General features: G+C 49.3%; 1 protein-coding gene across 1 annotated transcript in view; it reads right to left on the reverse strand.

The window, feature by feature from the left end:
• The window catches only part of LOC140429215 (interleukin-6 receptor subunit beta), a 108,558-nt gene that overhangs the window by 41,168 nt on the left and 51,571 nt on the right, over nt 1-15,819 (reverse strand). The window contains exon 6 of the mRNA XM_072515934.1: nt 5,532-5,664. Coding sequence (XP_072372035.1) covers nt 5,532-5,664 — 133 coding nt within the window. The remainder of the gene's footprint in view (nt 1-5,531; nt 5,665-15,819) is intronic.

A 15,819-nucleotide genomic window follows, 5' to 3' on the forward strand; every position in this document is an offset into this window, starting at 1 on the left:
AATGGAAGAATACGGGATGAAAAGGAATGAGTGCTAGTCCATCTGAGAGCTCGGGTTTGGTGCGGAGAACTGTGGGAGGAAGGCAGGCGGGAGCAAGCTCGCTGGGCGGGGCTGCGCTCATTACGGTGACCACGCTGGCCGAGGTGATGGTGGTGGAGTTTGAGCGGCAGTTTGGCATGCGTTTTGAGCAACATGGGAAGGAGATGATGGGAACGCTGATACAGTTGGTGGACGATACATTGGGCCCGATAAAGGAGGCTCTTGAAAAGACGTGGACGGCGGTGGGGGAGCAAGGATGTCTTGAGGAGGTGGAGGAGACATTGTCGCGGCACAGCGACCAACTCACCTTGATGGGAGAGGAGCTGTGGAAGGGAGAGGAGAATAATAAAGGGCTGAGAGACAAAGTGAAGGACTTGGAGAACAGGTCACGATGGCAGAATCTGCGGATACACAGATACATAGAAGATAGGAGCAGGAGGAGGCCTTTTGGCCCTTCAAGCCTGCTCCGCCATTTATCACGATCATGGCTGATCATCCAACTCAATAGCCAGCCTAATCCTGCTTTCTCCCCATTGCCTTTGATCCCATTCTCCCCAAGTGCTATATCCAGCTGCCTCTTGAATATATAATCATGGGTCTGCCTGAGGGGTTGGAGAGCCGAAAGCCGACGGAGTATTTTTCGGAGATGTTCGCTAGGTTGTTGGGGGAGGAGAAGGATCCCTCCTTCTTTGAGCTGGATAGGGCTCTTTGGTCGTTCCGGCTGAAGCCAGAGGCAAATGAGCTACCAAGAGCTGTGATAGTCTGTTTTCACAGCTAAGGAGGAAGTGCTGAGGTGGACCAAGCAGAATCAAGAGGCGAGGTGGGCAGGGGTATTCGTATATACCAGGATGTCACAATGGAGCTGGCAAGACGGCAGGCGGTCTTTAACAGGGTGAAGGAAACACTTTACAAGAGTAAAGTGAGTTCGGTGTGGTCTACCCGGCAAAGTTGAGAATTACGCATAACTCCAAGGACTATTACTTTGAGAAGGTGGAGGCGTTCGTGAGGACTGAAGGATTGGGACTGAACTGAGTTTGGGCTTTGTTTTCGTATGTGGTGGTTGGGAGGGGATGGTTTGGGAAGCTTGGGATAATGCGTTGGGGTTTTTCCCCCTTTTGTTCGGGGCTTATCATGTTTGGTTGTTTAGAAGGGTTGGGTGTATGGGGGGGGGATGGACAGCGAGAGACATCCCAGTCCAAATGGTAACGTGGAATGAGCGAGGGTTGGGGGGACCGGTGAAACGGGTGAGAGGCTTCTCGCATTTGACAAGCTTGACAATCAGTGTGCTGCTGTTTGCCCCAGGGAAATACTCGGGTAGTCCGGTGGTGGTGGCCATGCTGAAGATATGGAGGCAATTTCGGCAACATTTTAAATTGAGGGCGGAGTTGAAGGTAATGCCGATCCGAGGGAATCATATGTTTGAGCCGATGAGGCTGGATGTTAAGTTTCAGGGATGGGAGGAGCGTGGGGTGATGGAAATGAAGAACTTATTTTGGAAGGGCGGTTTGCGAGTTTGGGGCAGTTGATTGACAAGTTTGGGATTCCAAGGGGGGGGCCTTTAGGTCTATGCAGGTGCGGAACTTTGCAAAAAAGGTTTTCCTGTCGTTTCCGGTGACACCGCCCTCCTCATTGTTGGAGGTGGTTTTGTCGGTGATGGGGGGTCTTCTCGCGATTTATAAGAAGATTTTGGAAGAGGATATCACGTCGCTGGGGGCGGTTAAGGCCAAGTGGGAGGTGGAGCTGAGGTTGGCATTGGAGGAGGGGTTGTGGTATGAGGTGTTGAGGAGGTTGAATGCTTCAACCTCATGTGCGAGGCTGGGGTTAATACAGTGAAAGGTGGTACACAGGGCTCACCTGACAAAGGGGACGATGAGCGGGTTGTTTTAGAGGGTAGAGGACACTCTCTCCCGCACCACTCCTTTAGCCACGTGTTTACTTCCCTAATTTTCTCATTCCGACACCAATTTGCATCTGTTTCGGATAGCAATCCTGAGAATCTAACCCTTGAGGAGCCGTTTTTTAATTTTGTTCCTAGTTCCTGATAATCCCCCAACAGGTCCTCTTTCCTACTCTTGCCTATGTTGTTTGTCCCAACGTGGACCACAACAACTGGATCCTCCCCCTCCCACTCCAATATCCTTTCAAGCCGATCAGAGATGTCCCTCACCCTGGCACTGGGCAGTAACATACCATACTGGACTCTCGGTCAAAGGATGCTATCAACCCCCTAATTATAGAATCCCCTACAACTACCACTTGTCTTTTTGCTCCCCGCATTTGAATGGCCTCCTGTACCACAGTGCAGTGGTCCGCTAGCTCATCCTCCCTATAGCCCTTTTCCTCATCCACACAGGAAGCAGGTACCTCATACCAGTTGGACAAGGTCAAGAGCTGAGGCTTCTCCGTTCCTGAATTCAGGATCCCTCTACCTGCTGCACTTTCAGTCATCATACCCTGCTGTACCTGACCACTGACTGACTTTGAGGTACTTAATCTACGGGGTGTGGCCACCTCCTGAAACAAAGCATCCAGGTAAATCTCCCCCTCCAAGGCTCCTTCAACAACACCTTCCAACCCTGCGATCTCTACAACCTCGAAAGACCAGGACAGCAGCCACATGGGAACACCACCATCTGCAGGTTCTACTCCAGGTTCCTCTCCAAGCCACACACCATCCCGACTTGGAACCATAAGATTGTTCCTTCACTGTGGATGTACCTGCAGCACATGGGACTGCAGCCCTCAACAAGGACCAAAATTAGTGTCCAAAATTGCCCTTAGTGTTGGGTGGGGTTACTGGGTTATGGGGATAGGGTGGAGGTGTTGGCCTTGGGTAGGGTGTTCTTTCCAAGAGCCGGTGCAGACTCGATGGGCCGAATGGCCTTCTTCTCCACTGTAAATTCTATGATTATGATTAATCTAGGACAAAGGTTCGGCACAACATCGTGGGCCGAAGGGCCTGTTCTGTGCTGTATTTTTCTATGTTCCAAGGTGGCTTACTACAACCTTCTCAAGGGCAGCTGGAGATGGGTAATAAATCTTGGCCTAGCCAGTGGCACCCACAACCTATGTTTAAAAACAATTGGGCCGCATTTGCACCTGGATCTCTGATTTTGTCCAAAGTCAAAACTCTACCCCGTGCACTTGTTCTTTCTCTACACTACAATGGAGATATTCTTAGTCTGACTATGATTAAATTCTCTGGCGCGTGTGTGTACGTATTTTGAATTTTTAAAAGTCCAAAATTGGCAAAATTCTTAGCTAAATGGCAGGAAAAGCTGAGCTTTCTAGGCATCATTGTGATGTAAACCCCAGAGATTCATAAAATGTAATCTTGTGACGGATAATCTCAAAGCAGCTGCAGATTTCCATATTTTTGAAATTATTTGAGTGTCTGAAATTAAGACATTGCACTGTCTGAGGAGAATCATGCAAACTGTAATTTTTCAATTCCTGCTGCATTTCCATCTCAACGTGGTACTTCCTGTCTGGATTATAGGTCCAACGTAATGATCATATTGATAGCAGACAAAGGAGGGAAGTGGAGTGGCTAACAGCTATGCCTGGTTGAGGTACTACATTTCATGCATCTACAATACTTCTTCAGATAGTGAGCAAGACCTGGACAAGATCCAGGCTTGGGCTGACAAGTGGCAAGTTCATCACCACCTTCTGAAGGGCAACTAGGGATGGGCAATACATGCTGGCCCGTAAATGAATTTTTTTAAAAGTTCCTTATTCTGTAAACATGCGATGTGTGCAAGTACAAGCCACAAACCATCCTGACTTGGAACTATATCGAAATTCCTTCATTGTCGCTGTGTCAAAATCCTGGCACCTCCATTCTTAACTGACACTATGGATGGACCTACGGAATAACGACTGCAGGGGCTAATGAAGGCGGCTCACCACCATCCTTCTCAAGGGCAATTAGGGCTGGGCAATAACTGCTGGCCAAACCAGCAATGCCCACATTCCGTGAGTTAATGTAAAGTCCATGGGTAAGTATGTAGGTTGTATGTCCCAACAATCAGCTGATCAATTCAAACATGTTCCGCTGGCTGTTGGTAATAGGCGGAGTACAAACTGGACCGACCCAGTCCATGCTTGCAGAGCCCCCAAATAAATCTACAGTTCAATGTGATTCCACAATTGAACACAAATGTTCCCCATTGCTTTCTCTATGACAAAACCTCAGCCAATTAGAATCGACCTGCCAACTAATCAGCACCCCTTCGGTACTGTTTTTTAAAGTGTTGCGATCGTTTGAAATTTGACATTCTTCTGTATGTCCTGATGAATACTAAGCCAACAGCTTTGGCATGAGGTGTCTTTTTTCAGCAATAGACTTAACATTAAATTTGACATTATACAAACAATTATGATCAATGTCAATGTGTGTTCATTCACCAACCCCAAGCCCCCCAGCTTCCACCCTCCCTCTCCTCTACCCAGCACCTCCCACTCCCCCCCCCCCCCCCCCCCCCACCCCGCTGCCCCATCCTGGTCAACACACATAGTCCTCAATTTCAAAAGGGTAAATATTGCATGTCATAGAAAACAAATACAGATATATTGTACAGCTGATGAGGATTTCCTTCCCTTGTAAATAAAGCTCCTCTTTCGCTTAAGAATTTGCCAATGTTATTGCAGCACATTTGAGATTGCCAACAGAAAGCAAATAAAACATCTGATAAAAATGCTAAAAGAAATATATTTGTGGAAAAAAAATGTTTAAGGAGCAGTTTATTATGTCTCTTCACACACATTGCAGTGACCATTAATTTGACAAATTCAGCAGGGAGTTAGTACAAGTAAGATCCCACCACTAGAAATAAGGTCAATGACCAGATGGTTTTTACTGAGACAAACCTTTGTCTTCCTTCAATGCTCCAATTGTGTGCCTAGAATGGGACTGGAAGATACACCTCCTTAATTATGAAAAATAGAATAAAATACAGATGTTTAAGCTGCTGCAAACACAAAATTCTAGACTGTACAACCATGGTTGTACAGAAATGGTTGTTTGCAATCAGCCTTGCTGCACCAATCGCACTGGCAAAGAAGTTATCAGTACCAGCTATGGAGCATCTATTAAAATCAATGAATTCACATTTGGTTTGAAGGCACAATAAATAGCAAGAACATAGGAATGGGAACTGGTCAATCTGCTACTGGCGCTTGCTCTGCCATTCTGTTAGTCAATTGGTGACCGTTGCCCCAACTCCACTGACACTCAGGCGGCAGGGTGGCACAATGGTTAGCACTGCTGCCCCACGGTGCCGAGGACATGGTTCGATCTCGGCTCTGGGTCACTGTCCGCGAAATATTTTTTTACAACCCACAGACACTCCTTTTCACCATATTTCTTAACCCCCTTACCCATCAAGTGCCTATCAATTTCAGTCTTCAAACTTTCCATAGAACCAGCATCCATTACCTTTCGTGGGCTGTGTCGTTAATTTTATAATTCATAAAGCGTAACTACTTACCGGGAGGGACATGGTATATGTCACTCCACAAACTCCAAAGGCTGACTTTTGAGACATATGTGCAGCGCATCCGAAACTCATAAGCAGCCAGTTGTTCCAATTCTAGTGGTGTTATATACAATGTCAAATCAACCTTGAAAATAGAGATGTAATTAGTATTTGCATTCTTGCTGCAAAACATAAGATTACATTACTTATTTTGTCAAGTTATTGCATGTTTTCATTTGAGTACTCATTGTCAGAACTAGAGTCCAACTTTGGAAGGACACTTCCGCCTGTTAGGAAGTACATTCATATCTTTGGACTTGTGTTGTTTCCTAAGGTGTTAGGGAGCACAGAAAGGAGCTCTCTCTCCTGTTCATGTTGCTCTTGAACAACTTCCAACTCAGAGGTTTGGAGATAGTCAAGTACAGTTGAGTGGAGTGATTGCAAAATGGCCCATATCAAAATCTGTTGTAAGAAATTGGGAGAGTAATAAGAATCCTAAAATAATGAGGGAGGTAGGCATTGATATTTTAGGAGCATGCAAGAGAAGAACCAGAACAAATGCTGTAGGAAATCATAATGGCCACGGGAATGGAGAAGCTAAATGCTAAAAGAATTGGCAGAAGTTTGTTTTAAGAAATAAGCTTTTGAGTGTTGCTAAAAAAAAGTTATGTTGTCAAAGCTTTTCAGCTTACACTCATCAGGACAATTTGCAAGAACACGAAATATGAAGGGAACGATTTAAATGTTGGGAAAAGAGAGTGCTGATTAGTTGGCAAGTGGACCCTGATTGGAAGAGGTGTTGCCATGGAGAATGCACCAATTAACTCATGACTGGCAGTGCACTGCCAAGTTTTATTTAAATTGAAATCAGGCAGATTGACTCGGTCAAGACCTAGCCCTGGGGATGGAATCAGAGCTGTCTTGGCCATAGAAGACAGAGGGTAGCAGTGGAAGGGTGTTTTTCCGAATGGAGATCTGTAATTAGTGGTGTTCTGCAGGGATCAGTACCAGGACCTCAACTCTTTGTAATACAAAAAAATGACTTGGAAGAAAAGGTAGTGGGTCTGATTAGCAAGTTTGCGGATGATACTAAGATTGCAGGAGTTGCGGATAGTGATGAAGATTGTCAGAGAACACAACAGGATATAGATGGGCTGCAAAATTGGGCAGAGAAATGGCAGATGAAATTTAACCCGGACAAAAGCGAGGTGATGCATTTTGGTAGATCCAATTCAGGTGGGAGCTATAAATAAATGGCAGAACCATCAGGAGTATAGAGACACAGAGAGATCTGGGTGTGCAGGTCCACAGATCCTTAAAAGTAACAGCACAGGTGGAAATGGTGATAAAGAAAGCAGAAGCGATGGGGTATAGAGTATAAAAGCCCCCATAGCCCATTTATAGCCCCCCTGTCACCCACCTTATCCCTGCAATGCCAACTCACTTATATCCACCATATCCACTATATCTCACCTATATCCACCATGGATAGACCTCAGGACCCCTGTCGAGATTAAATAAACTAAAGTGTCTATTGCAGACTATGGGTGAGATCTTCCGGCCGTTCACACTGCCGGGATCTTCTGGTCCCGCTGATGGCTCACCCCTTCTGGGGTGATTCAATAGGAAATCACATTGACAGCGGAGGGACCAGACAATCCTGCTGTCGGCCAACACCGGCCTACACCTGCCACCAAGAAACATGCTCCAGAGAGACCAGAGAATCACGCCCTATATTCAAAAAAAAAAACGCACTCATTCACATAAGCCCTTTTTTTTTTTTAATATGTTTTTATTAAGAATTTTTTCAACAATATTTTCCACCTTACAAACAAACCCCCCCCCCCCCACACCCCCCCCCCCACAACAAAGAAAAGAAAGAGAACTCACGTGGCAAGACATGAACATGGCAAGTCAATACGATACAGAACTTTGTATTGGACTCTTCCCGTACATGTCAGTTTCTGGATCATTCATGTGTTTTCTTGCTTACATGCCCCCCAGAGAACCCCCCCCCCCCCCCACGAACGATGTCCCCCCCTCCCCCCCGGGTTGTTGTTGCTGCTGTCCGACCTTTATCTAACGCTCCGCGAGATGATCTAGGAACGGTTGCCACCGCCTGTAGAACCACTGCGCAGACCCTCTCACACATAAGCCCTTTTATTACATTTACATTCCTTCAACTGCATAATCCCAAATAAAACAAGCATTTCATTCAAGTGTTTAATCCCTTACAAAAATAAGCATTGGAATTCGTAGTCCCACTCCTAAGCATTGATAACTTCTTGGGGCTGCCAATCTAATTGTGAAATGGAAAGCATCTACTGTGATAACTGAAGGTTGTAAAATCCGTCATCTAGCAGTAATTATAACACTCAAGTTTATGCCAACAGACAGAGTAAAACGGTAAGCAATTGAGTTTTTTTAATACTCAAAGATTATCATTCAAAGATTTAAAGAACAAGGAGTGTAAATGCCTTGATAGCTTGACAGCTGCTTTTGACAGTTACTTCTGGAAGTTTGTTTTAACAGCTCTGTTGACAGTTCCAATGGGATTATACTTCCTATGTGTAGTTTGGTTAAAATTCCAAAGGGCACCTTTCTACTTTTAAAGGGCGCTTCATCTCTCCTAAAGGGAGCTTACCTCTCCCTACAGGGCACTTGATCTCCCCTAAAGGTGACTTGGGACCATATCCAAAGGGGTATCCTACCTCTACAAAAGGATACCCCTCCTCTCCAAAGGATTCTGCAAAGTTCAGACTTGCTCCTATCAGATCTAATCTATGCATGTAGGGAGGATTCTCTTGTCCGCCAGCCACGTTTTCCTGCGCTGCACACCCTCGCCTGCAGCACGATCCTCCATTCTGGCAGCCGGCCAACGGGATTTCCCATTGTGGCCACCCATGCCATCGGGAAACCTGTGGGTGCGCTGTCGACGGAGCGGGGGATCCCGCCAACAGAGAATTCCGCAGGTAATGTTTTGCACTCTTAGGTTACCAAAATCAGACATGAGTGGAGGTAGCTGCTGGTTTATATGGGCAGCTGGCTGACTGAAACACACAAGCATGAAATGTGACTCACTCCCGCAAAAATGGGAGGTGTTATGTTCAGGAGCAGGACTTCCTGATTTCAACCTCATCTGCCATTTCAAGCTTTCCCTCTTGGCGCAAATCCAGGCCTTAATAGGACAAGTGTAAAATTTGACTCACAGGAAGGAAAAATGAGCAACACGTACACCATGAAGAGGCTTGAAATACCCACGGGTGAAGAGACCTAGAAGCCATCGTACATTCATTGCTCAATATGTCCAGCCAATGCAGAGCATCAGTCAACATTGCCGTAACAGCATGACCAGCAAGTCATCAGAAGTGTGATCAAACTGCAGAATTATCTGATAAATTGCGCTTTGAACAATATGGTCATAGGAGACACTCTAGCAGAGAAGCAGTGCAAAGAAGAGCCACAAGTATGGTCCCAGTATAGATATCATTGTTATGGAGAAATCTGTACTTCTCAGCCAGGTAAGCAAACATGTGAATGATGACCGAATATATAAGATGGGGCGACGCAGTACCACAGTGGTTAGAACTGTTGCTTCACAGCACCAGGGTCCCAGTTTCGATTCCTGTCTTGGGTCACTCTCTGTGCGGAGTCTGCATGTTCTCCCTGTGTCTGCGTGGGTTTCCTCCGGGTGCTCCGGTTTCCTCCCACAAGTCCCGGAAGACTTGCTTGTTAGGTGAATCGGACATTCTGAGTTCTCCCTCTGTGTACCCGAACAGGTGCCGGAATGTGGCGACTAGGGGCTTTTCACAGTAACTTCATTGCAGTGCAAGCCTACTTGTGACACTAATAAATTGTGATACTTATTATTAGATGACAGAATATAAAAGATAAGAAAAACAAGCTTGTTTTTACAAAGGATTAAACACTTGAATGAAGTGTTTCAAACTAAATGGTGCGTACGATAAAGGTCCACAGGTTTAAACTTTTAATGAGTGGTGGACCTGGTATCAGGGAGTTTTTCTACACATGATTTTCCAGAACAAGCAGTGCAGGCGAAAACCCTGTAATAGCATATGAAACTTTGTGATGCCATGTTAGATAGAGTGAGTAAATTAAGCTGGACTAAACTGTCTGATGTTGTCATGCAATTTGTTCTAAAGTCAGACGTCTATGACTGGGTTTTTTTTCATGCGGGAGCGGAAATTACCTTTGAACACAAGCCTAAAATTATACTTGCAGTGATGACGAAGATAAGTGGTATCTCCAATCTTCTTTTAATGTTGTATCCTTTTGTAGGTAAGAGCTCAAGACATATGCCCCATAAGAAGGAATGAATAGTCAGCGACAGGTAAAGAGAAGCCCTAGAAAACATACATCAATAACAACCAAGTCTGTGGATAACCAGCGGCAGGCCATGGTAGACAAACAGAGAATAGTTTAAGTAATTACACTTGTTGTAGCCATTATTTAAAAAAAAAAAAATTTAAGCAGCTAGATTTTTTGTGGTTTAAAACTCTCAGTTTTGCAAACATCGCCTGTTTACAGAATAAGAAACTGTAGGAAATATTGTAGATGTGTGAAATGTGGTATCTCAGTCAGGCGTAGCTGTTAGCCACTTCACTTCCCTCCTTTATTTGCTTTCAATATTACGTTTTTGATGGGTCTATAATCCAGACAGGGGTACTATTTTGAGGTGGGCCAGACCCCACAGTGGAAAGGTGCATCATTTGCATAATTCTCCTCAGGTACCTGCTAAGTCTCCAAAAAGTCCCGGGATCAGGAAACTCCAGTGTTCGAAATCCATCCTCCCATTCTCACTGTCTTTTAGTAATGACTTTGTCAGAGACAGGAGATATTCTGTTCTTCAGCACTCACCCAGAAATGTTGGCATTAAAGCCAGGTGCCCATGTGTAGCCAGCTCGGAGCCTATTATCTGATTGTTCTGGGAAGCTTTTGACGAAGTTACAGTGGGCATTTTGGTTAGCTCCTCCACTTGTGGCCCTAACTATATGTCAAATGTGACAGTGCTGCTCGTTAGTGACACTGTCAGCCTCATTGTGGGATGTTTATCAGACCTGACTTGGTCACATGATGTCCTATTTTCACACACTCATTTCAAACTCACTGAAAACTGCTGCTGCTATGAGATTATAATTTGTGAGATTATATTTTATGAATGTAAGGGAGGACCGTGTGCGGAACTTCCAGTTGCGGCGATGCACTGCTAAGCCGCACGTTTCGGCAGCTCCCGTTCTAACGGTCTTTAGGGCTCTTTTCGGGAGCCCCAACGGAAATTATTTCAGACCAAACCCAGTGTGGGGTGACGAAGGAAGGTGTCCCCCCGGGGGTGCATGGAAACGACCATTGGCAGTGGCCAGATTGCGAAGGATCCTTTGGAGCAGCGGCAGAGAAGAGAAGGGAGAAGCAAGATGGCGGCGGATGGAGCCCAGACGACATGGGGCCCGGACCAGCTGGAATTCCTCCGACGGTGCGTGGAGGAACTAAAGAAGGAGGTGTTGGCGCCGATGCTATTGGCAATCGATGGACTGAGGGAAACACAAAAGGTCCAGGCGATAGAGCTCCGTGGAGTGAAGGCAAAGGCAGCCGAAAATGAGGATGAGATACAGGGCCTGGTGGTAAATACGGAGACGCATGAGGCGCTACATAAGAGGTGTATCGAAAGGTTGGAAGCCCTGGAGAACAGCTCGAGGAGGAAGAACCTACAGATTCTAGGTCTCCCCGAAGGAACAGAGGGAGCTGATGTTGGGGCTTATGTGAGCATGATGCTCCATACGCTAATGGGAGCTGAGGCCCCAATGGGCCCCCTGGAGGTGGAAGGAGCGCACCGGGTCCTTGTGAGAAGACCAAAGGCGGGTGAAATACCAAGGGCGATAGTGGTGAGATTTCACCGCTTCATGGACAGAGGCTGTTCTGAGCTGGGCCAAGAAGGTACGGTGTAGCAAGTGGGAGAACACGGTGATACGAGTGTATCAGGACTGGAGTGCGGAGGTGAGCGAGGAGGGCGAGCTTCAATCGGGCCAAGGCGGTGCTTCACAGGAAGAAAATAAAATTCGGGATGCTGCAGCCGGCGCGAATGTGGGTCACGCATCAGGGCAAGCACTACTACTTCGAAACGGCGGATGAGGCATGGACCTTCATCCAAGAAGAGAAACTGGACAAGAACTGAGAGTTTGATGTTGGGGGGGAAACACCAAGGTTGGGGTACAGAAATGTAAACTGGGAAATGGGAGGTTTATAATGTAGTAACGTTGGATGGGGAATTTCTCTCCCCTTGATGGGGGGACACGAAGAAATGTGGGCGCCGGCGGAAAAAGGGACACAGAGGGGGGATGGGGAATGAGGGAGCTGCGCCATAGGGGGCGGGGCAAATAGGAAAGCGCGGGGTTTTTCCCGCGCTATGGTGATCATGGCGGGAAGATAGGCGCAGGAAGGAAGAGAGCCCCACATGCAGGGGGGTCAAAGAGAGAACGGGGGAAGCCGGGGTCAGCTAGAGTTAGCTGACTTTCGGAAGCATCATGGGGGGAGTAACCATGCTAGATGGGGATCTAGGGGGGGGAACTAACTGGGTTAGGACAGGTGGGTGCGCGGGACCTGGACGGGGGCTGGCCCAGAAAAGGGGATGGCTAGTCGGGGGGGGGGGGGGGCGGCGGGGGGGTGGGCGTGTGGGGGGGCGGCGAGGGGGGTGGGGGGGCGAGGGAGGGGGGGGCGAGGGGCGGCGAGGGGGGGGGCCGAGGGGGGGGGGCCGAGGGGGGGGGCGGGGGGGGCGGCGAGGGGGGGGGGGCGGCGAGGGGGGGGGGCGGCGAGGGGGGGGGGCGGCGAGGGGGGGGGGCGGCGGCGAGGAGGGGGGGGGCGGCGAGGAGGGGGGGGCGGCGAGGAGGGGGGGGCGGCGAGGAGGGGGGGGGCGGCGAGGAGGGGGGGGGGCGGCGAGGAGGGGGGGGGGCGAGGGGGGTGGGGGGGCGAGGGAGGGGGGGGCGAGGGGCGGCGAGGGTGTGTGTGGGGGGGGCGAGGCGAGGCAAGGGGGGGGCGAGGCGAGTGGCCCCCACAATCCGGCTGATCACGTGGAATGTGAGAGGCCTAAATGGGCCGATTAAGAGGGCCCGGGTGTTCGCGCACTTTAAAAGACTGTAGGCGGACGTAGTCATGCTCCAGGAGACGCATCTGAAGGTGACGGATCAGGTTAGGTTAAGAAAAGGATGGGTGGGACAGGGATTCCACTCAGGGTTGGACGTGAAAAACAGGGGGGCGGCGATACTGGTGGGGAAATGGGTGGCGTTTGAGGCTAAGAATATAGTGGTGGATAACGGGGGCAGATATGTGATGGTGAGTGGTAGATTGCAGGGAGAGGCGGTCGTGCTGGTAAATGTATATGCCCCGAACTGGGATGACGCGGGATTTATGAAGCGGATGCTGGGACGTATCCCGGACCTGGTGGTGGGAAGCCTGGTAATGGGGGGGGGACTTTAATACTGTGCTGGATCCAGGGCTAGACCGGTCTAGATCCAGGACCGGAAGAAGGCCGGCAGCGGCCAAGGTGCTTAGAGGATTTATGGAGCAAATGGGGGGAGTGGATCCGTGGAGGTTTGCTAGGCCGTCGGCCAAAGAGTTCTCCTTTTTCTCCCATGTCCACAAGGTATACTCCCGGATAGATTTCTTTGTTTTGAGTAGGGCACTGATCTCGAAGGTGGCAGGAACGGAGTACTCGGCCATAGCCGTTTCAGACCATGCCCCGCACTGGATGGATCTGGAACTAGGAGAGGAGAGGGAGCAGCGCCCGCTTTGGCGACTGGATGTGGGACTATTGGCGGATGAGGGGGTCTGTGGAAGGGTGCGGGGGTGTATTGAGAGATGCCTGGAGGTCAATGACGATGGTGAGGTCCAGGTGGGAGTAGTATGGGAAGCGCTGAAGGCGGTGGTTAGGGGAGAGCTGATCTCCATTAGAACATAGAACATAGAACATAGAAAATACAGCACAGAACAGGCCCTTCGGCCCACGATGTTGTGCCGAACCTTTGTCCTAGATTAATCATAGATTATCATTGAATTTACAGTGCAGAAGGAGGCCATTCGGCCCTTTGAGTCTGCACCGGCTCTAGAGCCCACAAGGAGAAACAAGAGGGCAAAGAAAGGGAGAGATTAGTGGGGGAGATTTTGAGGGTGGATAAAAGATATGCGGAGGCCCCAGACGAAGGACTATATAAAGGCAAAGACTTCAGAAGGAGTTTGACCTGCTGACCACAGGAAAGGCAGAGGCACAGTGGAGGAAGGCACAGGGGATGAGATATGAGTATGGGGAAAAGGCAAGCCGGCTGCTGGCCCACCAACTTGGTAAGAGGATAGCGGCGAGAGAGATTGGGGGAGTTAGGGATGAAACGGGAACTATGGAGCAGAGAGCAGGGAAGGCAAATGAGGTGTTTAAGACCTTTTATGAGAGGCTATATAAGTCCCAACCCCCGGAGGGAAAAGAGGGAATGCTACATTTTCTGGACCAACTAAGGTTCCCGAGGGTGGAGGAGCAGGAGGTGGCAGGTCTGGGGGCGCCAATTGAGGTGGACGAGGTGACTAAGGGACTGGGGAACATGCAGGCAGGGAAGGCCCCGGGACCAGACGGGTTTCCGGTGGAATTCTACAGGAAATATGTGGACCTGTTGGCCCCGCTGTTGGCGAGAACCTTTAACGAGGCCAGGGATACAACCCCCGACAATGTCGGAGGCGACGATATCATTAATCCTGAAGCGGGATAAAGATCCGCTGCAATGCGGGTCATATAGGCCTATATGAAGACGCCAAACTGCTGGCAAAAGTGCTGGCGACAAGGATAGAGGATTGCGTCCCGGGGTGGTGCATGAAGACCAGACAGGGTTTGTAAAGGGAGACAACTGAATGTCAACGTTCGACGGCTGCTGGGGGTGACGATGACGCCCCCAGCGGAGGGGGAGGCAGAGATAGTGGCGGTGATGGATGCGGAGAAGGCATTCGATAGGGTGGAGTGGGAGTACTTGTGGGAGGTGCTGAGGAGGTTTGGGTTCGGGGAGGGGTTTGTCAGATGGGTCAGACTCCTATATGGGGCCCCAATGGCAAGTGTAGTCACAAACCGGCAAAGGTCGGAGTATTTTCGGCTACACGGGAACAAGACAGGGGTGTCCCCTGTCCCCATTACTGTTCGCATTGGCAATTGAACCACTGGCCATAGCGTTGAGGGCCTCTAAGAAATGGAGGGGGGTGGTTAGAGGGGGAGAAGAGCATCGAGTGTCACTCTACGCTGATGACATACTGCTATATGTTGCGGACCCTGTAGAGGGGATGCCAGAGGTTATGCAGATATTGAGGGAGTTTGGAGATTTCTCGGGATACAGGCTAAATATGGGGAAGAGCGAGCTTTTTGTCATACACCCCGGGGACCAGGGAAGAGGAATAGACGCTCTGCCGTTAAGGAGAGTGGAAAGGAGCTTCCGATACTTGGGGATCCAGGTAGCTAGGAACTGGGGAACTCTACACAGACTTAATCTGACGCGACTGGTGGAGCAGATGGAGGAGGATTTCATGAGGTGGGATATGCTGCCGCTCTCATTGGCGGGCAGAGTGCAGGCGGTAAAAATGATGGTCCTCCCGAGGTTTCTTTTCGTGTTTCAGTGTCTCCCCATTCTGATTACAAAGGCCTTTTCAAAAAAATAGATAGGAGCATTATGAGCTTTGTGTGGGCAGGGAAGACCCCGAGGGTAAAGAGGGGGTTCCTGCAGCGCAGTAGGGATAGAGGGGGACTGGCGCTGCCGAGCCTGAACGACTACTACTGGGCCGCCAATGTGGCGATGGTTTGTAAGTAGATGAGGGAGGGAGAGGGGGCGGCGTGGAAGAGGCTGGAGATGGCGTCCTGTAAAGGAACGAGCCTAAAGGTGCTGGTGACGGCGCCGCTGCCGCTCTCCCCGAAAAGGTATACCACAAACCCAGTGGTGTTGGCTACTTTAAGGATCTGGGGGCAGTGGAGGTGACACAGGGGGGTGACGGGTGCCTCTGTGTGGTCCCCGATCAGGAATAACCACAGGTTTGTCCCAGGAAGGATGGACGGGGGGTTCCAGAGTTGGCAACGAGCAGGAATTAGGAGACTGAGGGACCTGTTTATTGACGGGACGTTTGCGAGCCTGGGAGCGCTGGAGGAAAAATATGAGTTGCCTCCGGGGAATATCTTCAGATATATGCAAGTGAGGGCGTTTACGAGGCAACAGGTGAGGGAATTTACGCAGCTCCCGACACAGGGAATCCAGGATAGAGTGATTTTGGG

The sequence above is a fragment of the Scyliorhinus torazame genome, chromosome 9, assembly GCF_047496885.1.
Source record: "Scyliorhinus torazame isolate Kashiwa2021f chromosome 9, sScyTor2.1, whole genome shotgun sequence".
Lineage (NCBI taxonomy): Eukaryota > Metazoa > Chordata > Chondrichthyes > Carcharhiniformes > Scyliorhinidae > Scyliorhinus > Scyliorhinus torazame.